The sequence below is a fragment of the Nilaparvata lugens genome, chromosome 2 (genome assembly GCF_014356525.2).
Source record: "Nilaparvata lugens isolate BPH chromosome 2, ASM1435652v1, whole genome shotgun sequence".
Classification (NCBI taxonomy): Eukaryota; Metazoa; Arthropoda; class Insecta; order Hemiptera; family Delphacidae; genus Nilaparvata; species Nilaparvata lugens.
The window spans coordinates 91406933-91432761 of NC_052505.1; the positions used below are offsets into that span (position 1 = coordinate 91406933).

Here is a 25829-nt window from a genome sequence, read left to right on the forward strand (position 1 = left end):
CGTACATGGCATGGATGTTGTAATGTAGACATTACAATAAATTATGTCTACATTGTATACGGTATGTAGAAAACATCATGATTTTTAAATTTAATTCAAACTGAGACTGAGTGATACAGAGTCCGACCGACCATCTTGATCTGTTGTTTAGCTTAAAAACATTAATTTTCAATTACGGTACCGTATGTCAAGTTATGTGTCCGAAATATTTTTATAATCAAGGACAACCGACAACTAACTTAGGTAGGTCTTAATACAAATAGACGCCAACCATCCAGGAAGCTGGTCAATGATGAAGGAAAGAATTATGATGTATTATAAGCACTCAACTAGCCTATAACTTACAATAATATTATTGTAACAGTTCAAGAATGCATACGGTAGGCTCCTATACATTATGCTACTACAGAAGTAATGCTGAGGTAGGTAGATTAAATTATAATGATGATGATGATGAGTTTGTTGTGATGATAAGAATTGCCTTTTTTATTAATTAAAAAGCAATAATTGCTTTATAAATTATTACAATAAATTATTTATTGATGATTGTAGTCAGGTATAATTTACAAATACCAACTTACCATTATAGTTACTTATTTTCCCTATAGACAGACGATTTCATAGTCATTGAAGATTCAAATTTGAATTTTGGCGCTCTATGATATTATACTGCCAACTCGACAAACTATTATTTACTTTATCTCCATTGTCAGTTTGTTAGATGAATAATCAATGAGAATGGATATTTCATTCAAAAGATATCAATAATGTTCTAATGCAATATATTGATGAATGTATCTTATGAAAAAGATAAAGTTGGAGTTCTTGTTTATCATATTATAATGGTACCTGATTAGAAATTACTTGACAGCTGACATGAAGGTTGGCACCTCTTCTGTGTTTATCACATCTGTTTATGAAAAGAAATCGAACATGGAAGAACGAAGAAGTGAGTCGAAACTGAATAGGTGTTGGTTTGAGTGATTAGTTTTGAATTGAAATTCAAACTGTTTCAATAATTTCTTGCTTCAAAAGACATTTTCAATTAATTAATCGTTTGAAGTTTGCAGATTACAATTGAATTGATAGGTCGGTTGGTTAGTAAAGATAAGGCTTCATCGTTTCCAAACTTGCAGCCGAATTCTTATCTTGATTCCTCCTATCCGGAATACAGTAATTTTTTATCACGTACATTTTACTTATTTTCCATTAAATTTTATCCCCTGTGTATAACTAAAATTATACTGATTCAGCAACATCTCAAATGAAGAAAGTAAACCGTAAAAAATACAAACCTATCAGTTCGATATGTCGGCGTTAGAGGTTAGAACTGGAGACCCGTTTTTAGGCGGAATGCTAAATAAATCCCAGCGATTAATGTTGGGACTGTTTGTGCTATTATTAGTAGATGTGATATGGGTTTCATCATCGGAACTGACAAAGGTAATTCATTCAAACAATATTCGTTCATTTAAGTTAGTACACAAAACATTGTAAGTGCTTGGTAATTTATAATATATAACTTGGAAGTTAGTAATAAGAAATCCTTGAACACTCTTGTGATCAATAAGTGTATTAAAAGGCTCTCTTATGATATGATAACATTAAAAAATACAGTTCAAATAATTATATCGTGTAAACTTTTGATTTTTTCCATCTACCGTATGTTAGCAACATTCAAATTGAATGGCGACATGTAGGATATAGGTCTATTAAGAATGTTTTGGATAGACGATGTTATTGTTTGGTAAGTTTGTTAAGCTCTTCTTGTTTATGTATGAATTACTATTTGTATGTGCTCTAGAGAATTGGTAGGCCTACATTTCCATTTCCATGCACATTAAATTGATTTTCAACCGTTCAACTTACAGGTAAAAATGCTGCCCTTTTACTTATCAATTTTTTCACAACGGTTCAAAGCTCAGGGAATTGTCAAGTAATTTTTTATTGACTTCTTTATTAGGGTCGTCAGTAGTGAAATAAGCAGGTTGAAATTGGGTGTATCTTACACCGCTATCATCTGAGGTAGTTTTTGTGCTCCTCAATAAATTCACTCTGAGTAGTATGACCTTGCTGTGAGATACTTTTTGATTCCTTTGTGGAATATAAATCGTTAAGTTTTCAAATGATTTAGGCTATCTGGTAGAATATTGAGAAAATATCGCTCAAATTTGCCTGTGCTGCGGAGGTTTACCGTAAATGTTTAGATTTCTTCTTTTATTCCTTGATACTGCATAGTAGAGTCGGGCAAATAGGTATGTGCAGGGAAACAGACCCTCACTTTGAAAAGTCTACATCTGGGTACGTCGATATTCGGCCTACTTCTAGTTCAGTGAGCATGAATATTATCTCTGACGGTGAAGGATGATTGATTAGTCTTGATATTTATTTATCGATATACAGGAGTGATGACAAGTACTGTCCATAGACTGTGTGTAGGCCCAGACGACGGAAGGTTGGTCTGCAGTGGGCATGAAATCATTGTATGTCAATTTTCGCAGAGCCCTCTTCTATAGAAGCAAGAGTTGAATGTCCCCAGATTAGGATGCCATAATGGATATGACTGTTGAAAACTGAGTGGTATAGCGTCAATGCTATGCTGAATGCTGAGTTTGTTTCTTATTTTTCTTCATAGGAACTGATGAAAACTTCAGATATTGCCTTTAACAATGTGTTGATGTTAACGACCGCCATCTACAGGATATTATCTTCAAACCCCAATTGAAATAAAATGATATACTTGAGCGATTTTGAAAATTGAAACATTATTTCGTGTATCCTATCACAAGTATCTATTTCAATTCGACTTGAATAATCCTATTTTTGATAAAAGTAAAATATAATTGAAATTGAATTACTTCAAACAAAAAATAATGAATAAGAAATAAATAAATCATATAAAAATAAGCATATGAACATACATTATTTAATATCAACTTGTTTATTCTTGCATTTAAACTTGAAATGGCCAAAGTAAGCCGAAACTAGTTGTTAGAAATGTTTTAAAGTTTAAAATGTTCTAAATAAAAAGGTACCTACTCCATGTTTTTATATTGTTTGATGAGCAAAGGAAGACAGAACATAGAAAACATTATTCCAAACAACAACTAACCACCTAATGACTTACTAAACACTAATTAATAATCCGCACAAAAAAACAAGCAAAACCTTCTTTAGAACATGGTACGCCATAGTGGAGTAGGTCAATTTCCACACAGAAATCACTAAACATGTAGAAGACATATTATAAGAATTTTTTATATCTAACTATTGTATGTAATTGTAATTTATCTAATATTTTCTGTAATTGATGTAGTAGTTTAGTTTTTTTTGGGAAATAAACATTTATTATTTATTTATTTATTTATTACTTTCTAATGCTTTTTAAAATTGATCATTTAGCTCTGCCCCATCTCGTACAATTTACTTACAAATTAGCCTTGTTTACTAATTTAATTGAACTATAAAGCACGAAAAACATAGTCTTCATTGATAAGGTTTTACACTTTACATTAACGATTTTTTTAATTTTTTATTTTGTATTTCGTATTTCTACTCTACCGGTGTATATTCGAAGTACATTGAGCTTTGTTATGATACTGGGGTTTTTAAATTATAACTCATCTTGAAATATCTCTCTATATTCACATGAACTACTACTGAGGAAATTTACTTGCGCAATTCTTTTCGTATGTAGGTTATCTCATATTTGTAAAAGCATTTTTTCTATTTGAAGTATATTTGTCTTGAAATTAGAGTGTGCCTTCGTTATCTTCCACCGATATTATAAGATCTGAATTAATTTAGTACAGTCTAAACTGTTCTTGTAGACCTGCTGTAAAATACAGATCTCTTGATGAACTGGAAAAGTTTTCATTGAAGTTTTGAAAACTACCTATGAAAATTTGCCTTTTGTTCAATACCTTTGTCCAGCATTAAATAGGCCCATTTTATTGATATGATATCAATATTTTTGGAGCATACCATCTATTTTTGAAGTTTTAACCAGAAATAATTAAATAGTTTAATGAGCTATTGAATGGAGTTTTAATTGAATCTCACTAAAGTGTAAATTAATATTATGTTGAGTAGAGTGATGTTGAATATTGGATTCTTCCTTTCAATTGCACTAAATAGAATCGTTCAATTTGTCAACTGCACTGTTCTTTTTTCTCTTTCAATAGCCATCTTGCAATAACAATCTCGTTCAATTTTATGCTGATTACACTGGTTTTACTCCGTAAACTGTCATTTTTAATCAGTAGAATGGAGAATTGCTTGCTTGTCAATCAGCTACAATTGAAACCTACTTTGAAATAGAAACGTTGTCTATTCTACTGAAAACGTCTAGTTGATCCAAACTCAAGTTTGTTTATTTTTCAGCAAATGGTGTAATATGTTTTCATTTCATTATGGGACAATTTAACAACATCTTTGACAATTTTACAACATTTCTTAAGGTTTCTTCATACTTAGCTACGCTACGCTGAAATAAGCCATCGAAAGGCTTAGCCGTCCTATCTCCCAATATTCAAAGCTACGCTATGTTGTCATGAACCATACGTTATGACGGTCCCCCAGGCAATCAAAATTTTTTATTGTCAATACTATAGCTATGTAGTCTGGAGACTAATAAGCTATTTTTTTCTATCCTAACATACTACTTAAAAATTTTAACAGCGAATATCTCATTAAGAAATTCGTACTGATATTGTTTATTCAATTAATATGTACACTTGTTGATTTTACAGGCAATCAAAATAAAATTCAATTTAATATTTCTTCAATAGAATTTAATTTCATATTGGAAATTATATTTTTATTCTTCAATAATGGTCAATACTGTAAAAGCCAGATCACCAGGGAGCCAATTTGTGCTGACTGGAAGAGAAGATACTGAGCAGCCAGGGTGGTGTATCTTTTCAGTCTCCCCACCATCCAGCAATTATTGCAGTAGATTTTGCACTTTTCCATTTTAGAAGACAGTCTCTCTTGTGTCGCTCCTCCTGTCATCCAAAAGCTCTGACTTTACCTTCCTCTGGACCCAACCTTCGTCACAATGTTGATGTGAACTGGACAGATTCGCAGCTTGGATTTAACATTGGGAGATAGGACGTATTTCAGCGTAGCTAAAGTCTGTGAGATATTACTTTTAACATGAAGAGGAGAACCCCATTTCTCCTTCCACAGTTTGTAGCATAGACACAGACGGACATCCTGCGCACAATGGATGCGCCGTGTCATTTTGCTTCACGTTCTTGTGATGAATACATCTCCGTAACATACACAAACCAATATACCTGCTGACCAGTACACGACTTGGAACATTGCCAGCAATAGCTGGAGGGGAGTGTTGCCGTGTCGCGTTACAAAGCTCTCTCACACAGACACAAAAGAAGGAGGATGCTGCTAGGTAGTGGGAGTGATTAGTGGAGGATAGAGCATCGGACCTCTCCGTCTTCGAGAAAGAGCCGTGTTAAAAGTAATTTCTCATCGGACTTGAAGTGTGAAGAAACCCTTACAATAGTGTTATGTTCTGACAACAATTTATGGAAACTTGAATAATCTTTTAAATAACAAGTTCGTTCAGAATTTTCTGTAGAAACCAATAAGCTACGAACCGTAATTTATTTATTTTGGTAATGAATAAAAAATATTGAGCGCTTTATCTAATTTTTCCTCAAATATTTTGCATGCTAATCGATATGTTTACATTTTTCAGTACATCTACAAGAATGCGAAGTTCGAAAAGCCTTTCTTCAGCACGTATTTGAAGACTTCCATGTTTTCCGTTTACTTGCTGGGATTATGTCTTTGGCCACCATGGAGAGACCAATGCAACAGACCTTCAAATTACATGGTAGGTTTCTGTTTTTTAAGTTCACTAATATGTTTAAATCATGAAATACTGAATATTCTCTTATCAAATACGACATATCCCACTGCAATTCACTGTAGTGATGTCCACGTTATAATAGCAGTGAAGAAAGATAGAACAATGCTGCTGATTCTCTGCCTTGGCACTGCTTTCTATGTCAAGTTACACTACTTCGACTTTTGGACGTACGATATTTTCCGTCCTCATAAATTCTAATATCGGGGCACTGAGCTTCGCTCGTTATTTCTATTTATTGATGAACAGAACACAATTCTCTAAAATGATCGTGTTTATATTTCACAGCTGGCTCACTCATTTTTTTACTATCCACAGACGACGAAAGGCTCAGTTGTTACATCCAAGGATGAATTATCCTTTTAATGTCGTTCAGCGAGTTTTCCCAAGGATGAGACCTAGTGCTATCGAATTTTTATATCATAAACCTACTTTGTTCCAAATTTCGTGAAAATCATTAGAGCCGTTTTCGAGATTCGTTGAGCATAAATAACCAGATATAAAAATACAGAAATTGCTCGCTTACTAGATTAGGATTAGATTATTAGATTAAACATAACTTGTCAAACAGATGATGTGCTCATGTGTTTTCCAAGTTCCGTCCAATATCTGGTAGATTTCATAAGGACGGTAAAAAGTAGATTTGTGTGTAACTGGCTTATGGAAGATAGCTGATACCAGTATATCTTATGAAATTCATTCTTGTTCATTCTTGTTACAATAATCAATTTTATTTTATTCATCAAGATATATTTTTCAATTCAATAATAGATGTACATAATATAGATAAAATATAAATCTGAGTACCCTTTTGAATTAATAGAAAATATTTTGTTAATTAACTATATTTCTACATTGTTAAAAAACGTAAGACAACGTTGTGGAGCTAGAAAAGGATAGCGCTATCTGCTTTGTCGAATGATAGACAATGATAGCAACACCAATGTTAATCAAATACTGCCATTATAACGTGTTCCTCACTATAGAATTGATCACTTTTCTTGCGATGTGCATTTGAAGTTCAATTGAAGGATCTCGCTTAATCGTTCATCAATTTAACGGCAGTTCCACAGAAGGTGGCTCGAAAGTTTCATTAAATTTCAAGTCGGTCTTGTTGAGACTTGAAATTTCAAATTGTTGTATCATTCAAATATTTTGATAGGGCTACAAATATTAATAACAAAGGATTACTAGTACACTTGATAATGGCGAGAATCGTCCGAAACTACTCGTGTTTAAGAATGGAAGAAGTATACTATAGTGAGGTCCACGTTATAATGGCATTTTTTGATTAACATTGGTGTAGCTATCCTTGTCATTCGACAAAGCAGATAGCGCTATCTCTTTCTAGCTCTGCAAAGTTGCCAGATCATTTCTTAACAATGTAAACATATAAATTCATTAACGAAATATTTAGGTCCGGTTTCCGAGCTCGGGATTTGGCTAAGTTCTAGACTTTAAACAGCTGGAGTAAGAAAATTGGCATTCCGAAACGGGGCGTAGTCATAGTCATTGTAATAGTCACGTTTGAATTAAATTTCAAAAAACTAGAAAATTGAACACAAAATAAAATAAAGAGAAAATAGTGGAAGATTCAGCTATTTTGAATTATTTAGGAATGTCTAATTTCGTCAAGTAAAAACGTTTCCAATAATTATAGAAATGAGAAAATAAAAACTACGACTACTGTTATAAAAGCTGCGACTACGCCCCGTTTTGGAAAGCCAATTTTCTGACTCCAGCTGTTTAAAATCTAGAACTTAGCTAAATCCCGAGCTCGGAAACCGGACCTAAATGTTACTTATAAAAATTCATTATGAAATAATAGAAAAATATAATTTCTTGCTTAATAAAATATAAATGATTATTTTAAACGAGAATGAACAGTTGATATTAGATCAATAAACCTGTATCAGCTACCGTCTATAGAAGGCATTGGCATCGGCAACGTTGATCTGCTATCTTTCTTACCCTTACTAGTACCCTTGAAACTTGATAATGGCGGCAACCGTCCGAAACTACTCGTGTTTAAGAATGAAAAAGGATACTATAGTAAGACCACGTTATAATGGCCGTATTTGATTAGCATTGGCGTAGATATCCTTGTTTGTCATTCGACAAAGCAGATAGCACTATCCTTTTCTAGCTCCACAACGTTGGCAGATCGTCTTTTAACTATGTAGAAATATAATTATAGGCTATACCAAAATATTCTATCTCAATTATGAAAATTTATGATTTTTAATACTAATTGAAAAATATATTATCTTGAAGAATGAAATATAATTGAATATTTTAATCTTCCGGCAGTCGCGCTGTTGTAAAAAGTACAACAGTGTCAGTAAAAACTATTGAATGGGGTGGTGTCAGTGAATGAGTCACCTATGCATTCCAAAGCTTTCCCCCATCACTCCACTGAGTTGCAGTATCAACCGAGCAGTGATTCAGTCTTTAATGGTACATTTAGTCGCGACAGTGCATAAGTTGCACTGTGCATAAGATAGGGAAAGACTGTATACGGGGTCTGTAAATGAACCAATAACACAGAATTGATGGCTATGCTTGGTGTACCTTATTGGGCTACGAGAAGGTAATCATCCAAAAATCCATAGGCGTAAAATAATCCAATGAGATGGAAATAGTAATTATACAATTATTTAATATGTTTTGACAGTAAACAGAGTACAAAACACTTGGAAAATTGGATTTTGTAAAAATTACAACAAGCGACTGCTTGTGTGATTGAGTAGGGTGCGACTACCAGAAGGTTAAACAAGAATGAACAGCTAGTATTGCATTAGGTATACCGGTATCAGCTGTCCTTCTTTAGAAAGCAGTGACAAGGCAGAGAATCTGCAACGCAGTTATTCTATCTTTCTTGGAGTGATCCGTGGTCTAGTGGATAGAGTGCTTGCGTAGCAGCAAAGAGATCCCGGGTTCAAACCCTCTCAACACCAAAAGTTTTTAACCAGATCACTCCCGTGTTATCGGATGGGCACGTTAAACTGTCGGTCCCGGCTGAAGTATGACAGTCGTAAGGCCCATTGACGGCTTAAATTATATATTCAGGCGGTGGGACCTTCCCGCAAGGGACTCCCCACCAACAAAAGCCATACGAATTTACTTTTTTCTATCTTTCTTCACTGTCATTATAACGTGGACCTCAATATAGTAATCTTTTGCGATTAATATTTTATTTTTGACATACTGATATGAAGTTTGTCAACTAGTTGCGGAAGTTGAATCTGATAATTATTAATTTATTCGCCTTTCGATCGAGTGAGAAGCTATTTATTATAATGGCCAATTACAGTTTCTCGAAGATATTAGCAATGATAATGAGTCTTCAAAATAAATTTTCTGAACAATTATTGCTGCTGTTATTTTTCTATCAAGTCTATCCACCATTTATTATTCAATTATTAATCTTGTTTATCGTTAAGTTCGAATACGGTACATGATAACATTTACTCACTTTTTAAATACTAGTAGTTCTGTGAACAGTAGACATCGCGCTCAGTGCGTTACATTGACCTGTTGTTATGTTTTCTCAAAAATTTAATAAATAATTCATCAATTAAAAATGTCTAGAAAAAATCCTAAATAAACATAGAGCTTTCTGTCCTATATCGTACCGTGACGTGTCGTCCCGGAATGTGAGTGTGAGCGCTGTTATCAGGTCTGGCTGCAACTGTCTACAACGTTGATGGAAAGATACAATTTTCAAGATGTTCGATGTTTTTGAACGGGTAGTATTATAGTCCACTAGACAGCTGATTTATGATGAATAATTCTATAGTCTGATTTTTATTCTAATATTGGCTTCTATTGAAGGAGGCTCCTTTTTCCTTTTATTTTATCCTTGAAATGCAAAATTTCCAAAAACCTTGTATATACGTCGACGCGCAATTAAAAAAGGAACATACCTGTCGAATTTCATGAAAATCTATTACCGCGTTTCGCCGTAAATGCGCAACATATAAACATTTAAACATTAAAACATTTTAACATTTAAACATTAAGAGAAATGCCAAACCGTCGACTTGAATCTTAGACCTCACTTCGCTCGGTCGAGCTGTTGTTGAATCGTAATCTTTGTTTGCTTATCATGAATGTGCTATTTCTTCTCTACATCATCATATTATCTCAACACAAAGTAAACTGAATATTTGTTACGTGTAATTGCATAGGTCGACTGAACAATTTCTTCTGTTATTATCTAAACACTTAACATTTCACAACTATTATTTACTTATCTTACATGGTTTTCATAATCGGAATTTGTTGGAAATGTATTTGCGTTTATCAGGTTCATTTCAAATGTATGTGTAAATAAAGTCTAATTTTGACTGACAATAGTCCGAGGATGAGTTTAATTCATGATTGAGGTATTTGAAGCTTTACTTGAGAAAATTGTAAATTAAAATTATTGAAAAAATATCAATTGTAGAAAGCTCTTAGAACAACTGATTTGAACCTTCACTATTCATATTTGATTAATTCTCTTCTGACAAAGGTCAATATTCTAACGCAGCTAATGTGAAATGTCGTAAGGACAATAAAGTAAGGATAAAAGGGAAATGGGATTTTCCCCCTGATTGGGGTTTTTGAATGACCTTTTCGCGACCTTAGGTTTAGCATGGTGAAATGATGCTCTTATATTCCATAATAATCTACGTGCTCAATAAAGTCATACTCTGAAAACACTTCATGGGCTACTTTATTCAAATTAACAAAAACAATATTAAAACTTTTAAGCTGCGTTTACATCGGAGTTAATAACACAAGTTTTTAACATTTTTGTTATCAACTGATGTTAATTACAAAAGTTAATAACATCATGTTGAGTTGCGTTTACACCGGAGTTGATAACATGAGTTATTAATAAAAAGTTGTCAACTTGACTGAATCGACAAAAAATCTCTTGAAAAAGTTGATAACTCGTGTTTTCAACAGAAAATTCGTTGTTATTAACAAGATTTTATGTTATCCATCGAGAGTCGGTAACTTTTGTTAATATCAGGTTACCATCTTCCCCGCAACCCGCTCGCCCAGCATCCCTACCCTACAACTACAGCTGTTCCCTAATAACTACAGCTGCAGACAAAACACGTGACAAAGTTATTAACTTTTGTTGATAACAAAACTAGCAGCCAAAAGAAAATGTTATTAACTTATGTTGAAAACTTTAGTTTTAAATTCTGGTGTAAACGCATTATAATTTATTTACATTAGATCAGATGAAGATCATTATTTTAATGATCACACACATGTTTCAATTCAAATTTGAAGACAATTTTTTGCTTTTTATTCCGGCTGTTATATCATATGAATAGTCAAATGAAATTATTTGGAAGTCAATTATATTGATAACAAGATCTTGTCAATAACAAGGAATTTTCTTTTTTATTAGTCATACTCTGATATAGTGAGGTCCAGTATTTGATTAACATTGGTATTGCTATCCTTGTCTATCATTCGACAAAGTAGATAGCGCTATCATTTTCTAGCTTCGCTACGTTGCCAGATCGGGTTTCAACATTGTAGAAATTTGTTCAACTAAATATTTAATCTGAATTATGAAAATTTATTATTTAATCATTGATAAAAAATCTTGACAATTAACATATAGTTTGTTATTTTAAACTAGAATGAACAGTTAATGTTACATCAGATATACCGGCATCAGCTATCCTCTATAGAAGGCAGTGACAAGGAAGAGAATCGGCAACGCTGGTCACCTATCTTTCTTCACTTCCATTATAACGTGAACCTCACTATAGGTTTACTCTTGAAATACATGAAAATATTAAACCAAAGTTCTATTCAATTGGAGTCCACCTAGAGATTTATAATATAATTTATATTATTATCTAAGAACGTTACGTCTCAGCGAAAATAAAACACTACATTCATTTCAGAGTGCAAAAATGGTCTCCTTCATTTCTGCTGTTCTTATCTTTATGATTAATGTTTGTTCTGTATTTTGTTTATTTTCCAGTACATTGAACCTGATATGGACGATGAGAGTTTTTATACTGAAGCAAATACTAGTCTTGTAAGTTATTTTTCACCTTATTTATCACTATTTATTGTCAATGATCTAGGTATTCTCTAAAATTAATAACTTATTGGATCATTATTTTGATCTTATTGAAAATATTATTTTATTGGATCACTAGAACTCTTTTATTTTCTTTGATGACACTACCGGTTATATGGAAATTCTATACTATATACAATATACTATACTATACTATATACCATACCAATGGTCACCAAACTTATGAGCCTGTGAGCTAGAATAGAATTTATAAATCTTCTAGTGAGCTACCAAGAAATATTAGAAAGTACGGGACGCAAAATGAGATTTTCACACTTTTATTGACTATAAAGATACATTTCTAGTGTTGAAATCTACTTATCTCTTATCAAAAAGTATAACAAAAATTGAAATGTACTTTTCAATGAGAGCAGTGGAACTCGTTTTGGTCATCAAGTATTTTCTTGATGTTTGGAGTGTATGTTGTAGCCGTTATTCTGATGCAGTTGTCCAAATTTTCATCAGTCCTCTTATATCGATTTTTTTTAATTTCATACTTGAAAAGATGCTTCACACAAGTAAGTAGAGCTGAAGATAGCTTTCAACTTCAATGGAACTTGAATAATATTTGGATATTTCTCTTTGGGGACTTGAGGCCAAGTATTTCCAACTGAATCCTGATTTTCACCAAATTTTTTTACAACACAAGCTGCAAAATCCCCTGCATCGATCTCTACAAAAGGAGAGTTGATGAATTGTACCATATTCGAGATGCTTTTGAAATCTTGAAATCGTTGATCAATCTCAAGTCTGAAAGAATTGAAACGTATTCTTGGTTATTGCTGCGGTACTGTGAAGGATTTTTCTCGTCATTGATTTTCTTCAGACTGGGAAAGTGTCTATATTCAAACTGGACGACATTTTCTTGCATCTAGCATTTCTGTGAGCTACCAAAACCCACGAGCTACCGGTAGCTCGCGATCGACTGTTTGGCGACCACTGTACTATACTATACTATATAATCAGTGCTTCTTTGTAAAAAATATAAATAAATAAATAAAATAAAATAAATATACTATACTATACTATATACAATAAAACTATCAAGTAGCACTGAAGAAATAAATTCATTATTTTATTGGATTGGTTTGTTCATTATAATAATGCGAGGCGTTAAATTTGCAATCTTATTTAGAAAATTATTTGCAAAGTACCTATTTGATTCCAATCATTGAATGGTTCATCTTGTACTCATTTATTCTTTATGAATCGTAGAATATTCAAACTCAGTATTACTAATAAACATTGAATTTCTCTTGTTTCATCCGTCAAATACTACTTGGATAACTATTCAAGCTGGATTACCTTAATTATGGAAGGAAAGTGATGTTTGAAATACCGGTGCAAGATGACTTGAGTTGAAAACACATTCATTCTTCAGGCACCCATCACTATCCTAATTCATAACTACGATTCATTATCATAAACTATAACTTTCAACTTATCATACAATCACTCAATGTTATATAACTTTTTAAATATTTCTCTCATTAAACAAAATTACAAACAAAGACAAACAGAATTTTCAATAAATACTGTTAATTCTAATAGTACGGTTTCACCAAGCTCGGTCAAGACATTATTCGAACATGATTAAGCCGGGTACATATTTACAAATGTGTCCTGGGATTAAGGCTGTGCAAAGGCTAAAAATAAACTTTCTACTCGTGATATTTTTCAAAGTTTTTCGATTTGTATATCGTCAAGCTATCAAAATGAAAAAGTTTTCTCAGGAAAACATATTTTTTCTGATCATTACTTTTTGAGATATGAGCGAACAAAATTGGAATTTTTGGGACAGAACATTTCAAATTCGGTACGATATAAATCCATGAGATTTAGAGGATGGATTCTTCATGGTATTGTTGATCTAGTAAAACAAAATTTTTCTAAAAATATCAATTTTTGGAAAACTTATTCAATTCACCAAAAATAACTCAACTGAAAGTTATTTTTTGTAAATTGAATAACTATCTTAAAAATTGATATTTTCAGAAAATTTTTGTTCCACTAGATCAACAATACCATGAAGAATCCATCCTCTGAATCTCATGGATTTATATCGTACCGAATTTGAAATGTTCTGTCCCAAAAATTCAAACTTTAGGCGCTCATATATCTCAAAAAGTAATGATCAGAAAAAAAATGTTTTCCTGAGAAAACTTTTTCATTTTGATAGCTTGATGATATATTATAAAAATCTGGTGTGGCGCACTCACACAACTTTCCTTGCCGTTATGAAAATTGATCACCTGACGCTAGTGTTCACGCGCATCTCAAGTCTACTATTCAAAGATTTGAGCCAGCTGGGGACAGGGTAATAACGCTGGAGACACACATGAGGTCTGCTATCTCTTCATAGTGAATGATTTAATAGAATCAACAGTTGCCAACAGTTTGTAATTGAAATAATAACATTTTCTCGAATTTCGAGCTTATTTTCAATTTTAGGTGAAAATGTTTCTGAACATAAATTGTAGAGATTTTCATGCTCTATCTACTCCTTTCAATTTTTTTTGTTTAAATTTTATCTGAAGCCTGATAATTGGGAATCTAAAATCTAACTTTGCATTGATGGGGCGGAGCTCCTGAAATTTTTACAGATATGGGACTTGTGGCAGTTGATAGAGCTCATCGATGACTGTTTTAGGTATGAATTTGATCAAAATCGTTGGAGCCGTTTCCGAGAAAATCACGAAAAACCCTGTTTTTGACAACATTTTCGCCATTTTAGCCGCCATCGTGAATTGCATTTGATCGAAATTGTTCGTGTCGGATCCTTATAGTGAAAGGACCTTAAGTTTCAAATTTCAAGTCATTCCGTAAATTGGGAGATGAGATATCGTGTACACAGACGCACATACACACACACACACACACAGACCAATACCCAAAAACCACGGACTCAGGGGACCTTGAAACGTATAGAAATTTCGAAATTGGGGTACCTAATTTTTTTCGGAAAGCAATACTTTCCTTACCTATGGTAATAGGGCAAGGAAAGTAAAAATCAAAAAACTTTGAAAAATATCACGAGTAAAAAGTTTATTTTTAGCCTTTGCGCAGCCTTAACAATAGTAACTTTTGCCATAGAAATCATATGTTCCAGTGCACTCGTAAAGTGTATCTGATTTGACTGTGCTCAAATGTGTTGATTGACCTGGGTGGAACCGTACATAAATGTTCAAATTGACATGAATTATGAAATTTATTATTGTCTAACAAAGAAATGCTGGTTTGGTGAGATTTTTGTTGCAGAGTGATTTATTATTGTGCTAACACAGATTTCTTTGTTGAATTGTTTGATTGTTTGTTGCAGAGTGATCCCACATTCGTGCCGATCAAGTTTCCTGAAAGAAATGAAAGAAACTCCGGCACTGAGAGTGATGACTCATCAGTGCAGAGATCCGTTCGATTTAGCAAATTGGCAGAGGTGAGAGTGGGCTACGGTTCACGACATTCCTTGATGTAAAAGCTTTCATGTGTGGAATGAGAAAAATTATAATCTAGAAGAATTTATCGTTCTGTGACAATTTAGGTTGTAGGCTTTGTGATAATTTTCGAGACAACTTGATGTCAATTCTTTGAAAATTACCTTGAATAGAAAATTGAATAATTACTTATTCTCTCTCTTGCTTTTGAAATTGAAAGCTATTTGCCAAATAATTTTACAGACATTTCTACAATTACAAAATAATAGGTTACAGTATAAACAGTAATAAAGTTAACAAAAGTACAACATTTTAGAAGTATACAGTACAATAAAATTAACAAGATTATGTGATAATAGTGAGCAAATTAATAATAAAATGTTGGCTCTACTAGCAAACACTAAAAAAAACACTAGCAAATACAAATTTTGGCTCTACTAACACTAGAACGCCAGTAGTGAGTTCAATTAAAAAGTAATTATATAACATTATGTAATGTACAAGAACAAAAGAGTACAAGTTATTTTTCAAGTTCTTCCCACTCCTTTTTCTGCACATTGTGTATTAAATTTATAAAATAAATTCTAATATAAAATAAATAAATTCATAAACATTTTATGAATTCATTTATATCGTGGATATCACCATAAACTTAATATACAAAAATCTCACATAAAAGTTGAACAACCCTACTTTAATGAATGAATTGAGCAGTGAGTTGATTGATAATAATAATAATATAGCTTTATTTACGTTCTTAAAAGAACAAAAGCCTCTCTTATGAGGTATCTATGTGGTTGGCAACAAATGCAATTTCACATTAATTTAAATTATAAAATCCTCCACTTTCCAATTCAGAATCTGTTTATATTTTTGGCCCATCTTTCCCTGTCTCTAGCTTCGGTCAGTTGATTGATACCATGAGACATATTTTATGTTATCTTTTCTCTATGATAATAAACAAAACAATGACAAAAGTTGAAAATATGCACTTGAATAGAATGATCAAGTAAATGATCTAATACTGCCACTATAACGTGAGCCTTATTGTAGAATTGATCACTGTTCTTGTGTTGTGCATCTCATTTCGAGAATTTCGCTTCATCGGTCACGAATTGTAACGACAACTCCACAAAAGGTAACTCGAAAGTTTCATCAAGTTACAAGTCGGTTTTGTTGAGAGACAATTCTTGAACATTCATTTTTTCATTTAAATATCCTGATAGAGCTACTTAAAACATTAATTACTATAGTGAGGTCCACGTTATAATGGCAGTGTTTGATTAGCAATGGTATTGCTATCCTTGTCTTTCATTCAACAAAGCGGATAGCGCTATCTCTTTCTCGCTTTGCTCTGTTGCCAGATCGTCTTTGAAAAATGTAGAATTAAAAATTATTTAACAAATTATTTCATCCTTATTATGAAAATTTATTATGAAATAATTGAAAAATATAATTTCTTGTTTGATAAAATATAATTGATTATATTAAACGTAGTCCGGGCGCAAATGTCGAATAAGGCACTCCGTGGTTATTTTTGGGTAACAGCTGTGGAAGATGTCTCAATCTCTTCGTTAGGTCTAGTAGCATAATAAGGATCGTCTTTGAACAATGTAGACTTAGAAATTATTTAACAAAATATTTCATCTTAATTGTGAAAATTCATTATTAAATTATTTAAATATATAATTACTTGCTTAATAAAATATAATTGACTATTTTAAACGACAATGAACCGTTAATATTACATCAATAAACCTGTATCAGCTACCGTCTGTAAAAGGCATTGACAAGAAAGAGGATTGGCAACGTTGTTCTCCTATCTTTTTCCACTGCCATTATAACGTGGACCTCACTTTAGATGGTTCAGTCACGGGAAAAAACTCCCCATAAAGCTGCCTGCACACGGGGACAATCCATAGTAGCTTTTAACATACAGAAAAGATAGCATAAGAAGATATTCTTTTGCTATCTCTTTCTCGCTTTGCTCTGTTGCCAGATCGTCTTTGAACAATGTAGAATTGAAAATTATTTAACAAAATATCTCATCTTAATTATGAAAATGCATTATGAAATTGTTGAAAATAGTTATTTGTGCAACTAGTGCGCAAAGTGACAGTTTGCTGCACCGAAAGAAACGTTTACGCACGAGCCGTAGGCGAGGGCGGAATGGTTTCTTGAGTGCAGCAGAGGAACTTTGCGCACGTATTTCACATTAAATTTTTCCTACAGTTGCCATTGAATATGAAAAGTGGTTGATTATGGGTAAAATGATGGCTGAAATCCATCAAATGTTTGTCTGTATAATTTTGTTATTAATAACAATTTTTATTTATTTGTGCAACTAGTGCGCAAAGTGACAGTTTGCTGCACCGAAAGAAACGTTTATGCCCGAGCCGTAGGCGAGGGCGGAATGGTTTCTTGAGTACAGCAGAGGAACTTTGTGCACGTATTTCACATTTAATTTTTCCTACAGTTACCATTGAATATGAAAAGTGGGTAATTATGGATAAAATGATGGCTGAAACCCATCAAATGTTTGTGTGTGTGATGCTGTTATTAATAACAAACTTAATTCATTTAAAAATTAATAATCCAATTGAAGTTGAAAATTATCAGCCAAAGTTCTCATCTTTATTCATTCAAGAATCAGAAAAAATACAGATAAAACAAAAAATTGTATTCAAAATACACGCCAACAGCATGGCTGAATGGCTGAACCGACAAGCGCGCGACCTAGCGGGAAGAATCGTACCTAACTTCGTTTCATCCAACTAAAAACATTATTCAGATATTTACATTATTCAGACATGGTTAACTTACTAAATTACCGAAAAATAATATAAGTAAACTAAAAAATATTTATAAAATAACATAGACAACAGAAAATATTTTATTGTAGTATATTCTAATGTTATTTTATTAATTTTATTGACATGGATTTCGAACGGTAATTATTTAACCTGAAAATTCGAATTACATAATGTGTGTTTGCTACATTTCTCATTGCTTATAGTTGAAATAATTATTACTGTCAATAGAAAATAAACATTATTCATTATATGATGATAAGTTATTATTTAATTATGATTTAGATAAACATTACTCTTGTTTTGGAATTCTAGATTGGGATCTTATCATAAATGTAGGGTAGCCATTGAAATGATTCTTATCTAAATCTAACCACAGTCATTGTTACCAACATAATTTTTGTTTTCGTGCACTAATCCTCCATATAACCCACCAACTATTTTGTGTTGCCATGTTGCAAATGTGGAGTGCAGGAAAAATTTTTCCCGCACTAGAGCGGAAAAGTGATTCTTTGCGTTCTGTAATCAGTGCAGGAATGGCCACTTTTCAAGGTAACTGTAGGAAAAATTTATTTTAAACTTGATAATCCAATTGAAAATTAATAATCGATAATTTATTCAAATTAAAAATTAAATTGATACAATTAATTTGAAAATTTGAATAATTTTGAGTAAATCTTAATTTCTAAATAATTTTTCAACCAATCAATTTATGAATGAAAAAATATTATTTGAAATAATGAATAATTAATAATATTCAAAATGTATGATTTGATGATTTTTCATTTTTATTTATTTGAAAATCAGAAAAAATATATATAGAACATATTCGCATTCAAAATACATGCCAACAATGTCAACAGCTGATTGGGATGGCTGCAAGATAATACGCAAAGTAATACTTTGCGCACTAGAGCGGAATAGTGATTCTTTGCGGCCTGCAATCAGTGCAGAAATGGTCACTTTTCAAGGTACCTGTAGGAAAATATAATTTCTTGCTTAATAAAATATAATTGATAATTGAACGACAATGAACCGTTAATATTACATCAATAAACCTGTATCAGCTACCGTCTATAAAAGACATTGCTAGACAAAGGATTGGCAACTTTGTTCTTCTATCTTTCTCCACTGCCATTATAACGTGGACCTCACTATAGTACCCTTGATACTTAATAATGAAAATGCAATTTGAATTGGATGAAGCAGTGTGTTGATTGGTGTTGCTGTAGGTACGCCACATGTCTGAGTCGGATGCGAAGGAGGCGCTGCTGGCGCGGCTGTCGTATCAGGCCAGTCTGCGAGCCAATGACGCGGCGCGTCGACAAGCCTGTAAACTGGGCGTCGACAAGGTGGCCAAACTGGCGCTTGTCTTCTGCCTGCTTTGGTTTGTCGCCAACTACACATTCCAGGTAATCTTTCTCATTTATAGTACAGGACGTTTCATAATGTTCTTTGGGGTTACGAAAATTCACTACAGGAAAGCTATTCCACCTAAATGAAAGTTGTACGTTTTTTTAACATATAAAAATGTCAATGTGTGCTCCTTTGGTATCACGGCATACGTCAACACGAAAGTCTAGCTCTTGTCAAACTCGCCCCAACATGTCTCTTTCGATAGAGTTGACTGCATTTATTATGCGATCCTTCAGCTCAGCAATATACAGTTCGGCATTGGTGGGTTGAAAACCTTGTCTTTCACATAGCCCCAGAGAAAAAGTCACATGGCGTGGGGTCTGGTGATCTTGGTGGCCACAGCAAAAGTTGTTGGTCTTCCTCAGACGCGCGTCTGAGGTTGATGGATGACCAGTTGATTTCCGTTTGCACAAGCAACCAGTTTCGCTGTATTGTTCGTACCATGCACGAATTGAATTGTCACTTAGTGGATCCTTATGAAATTTTGACCGAAACGCACGTTGCACATTAATTACCGACTTTGACGAATGAAATTCTAAGACACAATACGACTTCTCGCTTCCCGTGGCAGCCATATTCTCTACTGTCTACACCTCGCGGGCTAACGGCCAAGTAACTGCCCAGTACCAATAAAGAATAAAGTACCCGTGGAAAAACGTTTAGATTGCTTTTTCGTACAGTACTTCTTTCATTATTGTAAGTTTAATAGTTGTTTTTGTAATGAATTTTTGTAACTCCGAAGAACATTTTGAAACGCTCTGTATATTTCGCAATTTTTGCCGGCTCAAAATTGCATTTTACAAGTTCGAGACGAAATCGAGAACTTGAAGCGTTTGAGTGCCGGCAAATCAATATCGCCGGAGTTGCGAACTCTGTTTTTCATAACCATCTTTCATAATCATAATAATCATCATGATCAAAATCATCTTTATCATAATCATTTTGATCATATTATTCTCTCTTTCACACTTCATGTTTCAAACTTTCATGCGAAAGCTGTGTTTACACTAAAGTTATTAACAAAATGTTAATAACTTGATCCTTATAGATTCTATTAGATTGAACGGAACTTGATAAACACATATGTTCATCATGTGTATGATATTATGATTACATGAGTATAATATTGTGGAATTAAGTGAGATTTTTAATGTTTTTGGCGATTGTGGAGAAGGATTTTTGTTTGGATTTGTATTTTAAAATTGATTAATCTGATAAATTCAAAATTGTAGTAGATACATTTTTTTGGACTCAAAATAGTGTGTGAATTAAGTTATCATTTTTACATAACCTCTAGACTTTGTAATCCAAATTAAGGGTTAAAGCAGTTTTGGGCGAATGCCTGTTGTTTTTACCTGGATTGTATTTGTATATGAATAAATAAATAAGTTATGTTCAATCTAATATAATCTATAAGGATTAAGTTATTAACATATTGTTAATAAATTTGGTGTAAGCGCAGCTTAAGAGTTGAGGATGACGACAATTGTTTTAAACTTGAATGTTGAGGAACTTTAAATACAAAAGTTAGAAACTTTCCAATTATTATTCATTTTTTAATTCTGCCATCGCTCATTGGCGGCAGATATATCAGGCTAGTTGGAATTGCCGTCAGTACCCGTCAGGGACTCTCCACCAATGAAATCCTTAATAATATTGTTTTTTAACATAGTGTTAACCGATTTAAGTTAATTAATTAGCATGTGTAATAATTGCAGGCAGCGTTGTCGGAGACAGAGAGCGCAGTGGCGACCGCTCTCTCCTCTTCGTCTAGTCTGTTCACGCTGCTGCTGTCTGCACTCTTCCCCTCCAACCTGGGTGATCGCTTCTCTCTCTCCAAACTGGTCGCCGTCTTTGTCAGCATCTGCGGATTGGTCAGTCCTTATTTATAATGATTGAAATCAACTGTAAAGTGAACACTCACGATTGTACATGGTGGTGCAGAGGAAACTCATGTTTTTCGAACCGATATTACTCGGCGTCGGGAGGGGGTATCAACCTTGAACGAATGTTAGCAGACGGCCCACACTATGCCGTTTCAGTCCCTATGGAGCGTTGGTACTTACAACATCGTGTGTTCGCTGTCGAGCAGTTCTTTTTCAGAAACAATGAATCTGCAGTCACAGTGCAACCATGTTCCATCAATATTTTAGAGTTGGACGTCGAGGTGCAGTGCCCGATCGAAATACTGATGGGCTGCAGCGTATAAGAGTACTGGTTCTGTGATGAAAAATAAACCACCTGGTCTTTCCCGTTCAGTTCGTACTCCGGAAAATGTAGACCGGGTCAGAACAGCAGTTGTTACTAGTCCTAGACGATCGACTCGACGAAATGGTCTCAGGACTAGACAACACTGACTAGGTCTACGTTTTCAGGAGTACGAACTGAACGGGGAAGACCAGGTGGTTTATTTTTCATCACAGAATTAGTACTTCTAAACGCTGCAACCCATCGGGGTACAGTATTTCTATCAAGTATTGCACCTCGACGCCCAACTCTGAAATATTGACGGAAAAGTGTTGCACTGTGACTACAGATTCATTGTTTCTAATAAAACTGCTCGACAGCGAACACACGTTGTACGTTCCCACGCTCCATAGCGACTGGAATGGCACAATATACATACAGTATAGAATCTCGGCTAGTACCCTGGCGCAAAAATCCGCCATCTTGTTAGGAAGTTCCGCATTGTAATAGTATTGATGGGTGGTTCGGATCACTTTACTGATCCGGATCAATTGATATCGTTCACGAGCCAATCAGAAGACCAGGATTGGAACTTCCTAAGGTCACGTGACGTGTCTAGTATTTGTGCCATGTAAAAAGCATTGGTTAGATAGGCGTTTGATCGACAGTTTCCATTCTGTACCTATTCTGTGGTATGGGCCGTCTGCCAACATTCTTTCCAGGCCATTTCCCCTACCTCGCCGAGTACTAGCGGTTCGAAAAACATGCGTTTCCTCTGCACCATTCTGTATAACATTTGTGAGGCCCATTGATGGCTTGAGTGATATCTTCGGGCTAGGTGAAACCTACAAGAATTTACGAAATTATCAAGTAATCATTAAAGACTTGTTGCTCTCAGAGCCTGAACTCATGAACTGAGATCGAGAGAAACTGAGATCTTGAGGAACTGAGACCCTCCCATATTTTATCAGTGAAAGCTAATATATATTTCACAGGTGCGTCAGCATAACTTCCTATTTCATTCGATTTTTTTTTATCGCATTGTATGTATAAGATTCTCATCCAATTTTGGCAATGTAAGTAAATATTTGGTTCGTTTCTTAGTTTGTTTTGAATATCCTTGTTTTGTTTTGAAGATCCCTCATTCTTGTAAATTACAAAAATAGAGTGAATGAATTCTATAAAAACAAAAATGTGGTGACTCGTGACCTAAAAGCCTTACAATATAACACATATTCACGGGTTTCTTAATTTTTTGTGTAATGAATTCATTTTTGTTGCAGATCCTTGTTAGTCTGTCCGACATGTCGACAAAAGTGCAAGTTCCTTTTGGAGCAATACTATCCCTGATTAGTGCTTTCTTTTATGCGTGCTATCTAGTCTTGTTGAGGCGTAAAGTTGACCATGAAGATAAAATGGACATTCCTGTATTTTTCGGTAAGTCTTTCTTCTCCACAACAAATTTCACCACATTCTTAAAAATACTGTAACTATAGTGAGGTCCAGGTTATAATGGCAGTGTAGGAAGATAGGAGAAAAGGGTTGCCAGATCTCAGCCTTGCCACCCAAACAGCTGATACTGGTATATCTGATGAATTTAACTGTTCATTATTGTTGAAAATAATAATTGTTTGTCAAGAAAATATATTTTTTAAAGAATAATGATAAATTTTCATGATTGAGATTAAATATTTTGTCAATTAGTTGAATTTCTACATTGTTGATAAACGATGTGGCAACATCGCAAAGCTTGAAAGAGATAGCGCCATCTGCTTTGTTGAATGATAGACAAGGATAGCAACACCATTGCAAATCACACACTGCCATTATAATGTGGACCTCACTAAAGTGATTCATTGTATACCTGTTCAGGCTACCCGGAACTCACCCCAATGCACTGACGTATTGTAGAGGGATTCCTGTCATTTTGTTCTTGTAGCCTATAAATATTGTAAACTGAAATTTTGTGAAATAAAGAAATTCTGACTTTGATTAGTTCTCTAGTATAGTAAAATAATACTAAGATATAGTGTAGTACAGTAATATTATTAGTTCTCTCTCATTGTCTATTTGTTCAATAATTTATTGAATTCATCATTTTAACAAGTAAGTTACATTCGCTTCTGCTTTTACTGTTACCATCCATTAAAGTCTATTCCTAATTTAGAATACCAACTTCTAACCCAACATTATCTTTCCTGTTTAATTGACCGAGCGAAGTGAGGTCTAAGATTCAAGTCGACGGTTTGGCATTTCTCTTAGGGCCGGGTTCCGAGCTCGGGATTCGACTAAGTCATAGACTTTGAACAGCTGGAGTCAGAAAATAGGCTTCCCGAAACGGGGCTAGTCGTAGTCATTGTTACAGTCACGCTTGAATTAAATTTAAAAAAAACTAGAATATTGAACACAAAATAAAATAAAGAGAGAATAGTGTAAAGTTTCAGCTGTTTTGAATTATTTAGAAATGTTAATTTCATCAAGGAAAAACGTTTCCAATTATAGAAATGATAAAATAAAAACTGCGACTACTGTTATAAAAACTGCGACTACGCCCCGTTTTGGAAAGCTAATTTTCTGACTCCAGCTGTTTAAAGTCTAGAACTTAGCTAAATCCCGAGCTCGGAAACCGGACCTAAATGTTTGAATGTTGCGTTTTTATGTTGCGCATTTACGGCGAAACGCGGTAATAGATTTCCATGAAATTTGACAGGTATGTTCCTTTTTAAATTGCGCGTCGACGTATATACAAGGTTTTTGGAAATTTTGCATTTCAAGGATAATATAAAATGAAAAAGGAGCCTCCTTCATGCGCCAATATTAGATTAAAAATCAGACTATAGAATTATTCATCATGAATCAGCTGTTTAGTGGACTATAATACTACCCGTTAAAAAACATCGAACATCTTGAAAATGTATCTTTCCAGCAACGTTAGTAGACAGTTGACTATAATACTACCCGTTCAAAATCATCGAACATCTTGAAAATGTATCTTTCCATCAATGTTGTAGACAGTTGCACCCAGACCTGATAACAGCGCTCACACTCACATTCCGGGACGACACGTCACGGTACGATAGGACAGAAAGCTCTATGTTTATTTAGGATTTTTCTAGACATTTTAAATTGATAAATTAGCCTATTTATTAATTTTTGAGAAAACATAACAACAGGTCAATGTAACTTACTGAGCGCGAGGTCTACTGTTCACAGAACTACTAGTAAATGTGATCTTGAAATGAGAATTCATCTTCAATTTTCTGATCTATCAAAATTATTATAAAATTGACGTATACAATCGTGTAGTTAACTATTATTAAACTTGTAATTGCATCAACTAACAGAACTCTGAAGAAAGTCTGTTTGACATTTGCTAGAGATGAATGGAAATATGGTAGAGGGATATCTTATTATTTTATTAAATAGCATAACTTTTATTCTCCATGGTATTACTCATAAGCTAGTTGCACATATAGGTTTCAAATTGATAAAAATATTCACCAATCTGTTATTCTCTCACGATTTTCACAAATAGAAACAACTTTCTGTAGAATATGTTTCCTTGAGAACGTATTGATTGCGATGATCATGCTATTTGAAAAATAAAAATACAAATAGAAGTTTTCAAAACGTTTTTAGAAGTGTTGACAACTTCTATAAGTGTTTTAATTATGGAAAAATACCACACCAAGCACAACACAACTGTCTACATTGAAGAAGATTTTCAAGTTTTTCAAGATTTTCTTTATTGACCTAGGTTTCAGTCCAAAGGATTCATTCAATTCATTATACAAAACACTATAATTATAATACATGTATATAAAATCACTTCACTTGTATGGGCTACTTTATTCAAATAATAAAAACAATATAAAACATGTAGTAAACAAAGTAGGTCGAAACTAGTCGTTGAAATGTTTTAAATAAAAAGGGAACTACATGTTTTATATTGTTTCTATCAATTTTTCATAATATATAATAATATATAT

General features: G+C 33.5%; 2 protein-coding genes across 2 annotated transcripts in view; both read left to right on the forward strand.

The window, feature by feature from the left end:
* The window catches only part of LOC111049176 (protein lin-10-like), a 106263-nt gene that overhangs the window by 65009 nt on the left and 15425 nt on the right, over positions 1-25829 (forward strand).
* LOC120350047 lies at positions 924-23261 on the forward strand. The gene is made up of 7 exons (XM_039422098.1): positions 924-1443; positions 5723-5860; positions 11895-11951; positions 15316-15429; positions 19470-19649; positions 21372-21527; positions 23124-23261. Coding segments are annotated over exons 3-7 (486 nt in total). The 5' UTR covers positions 924-1443; positions 5723-5860; positions 11895-11916; the 3' UTR covers positions 23125-23261.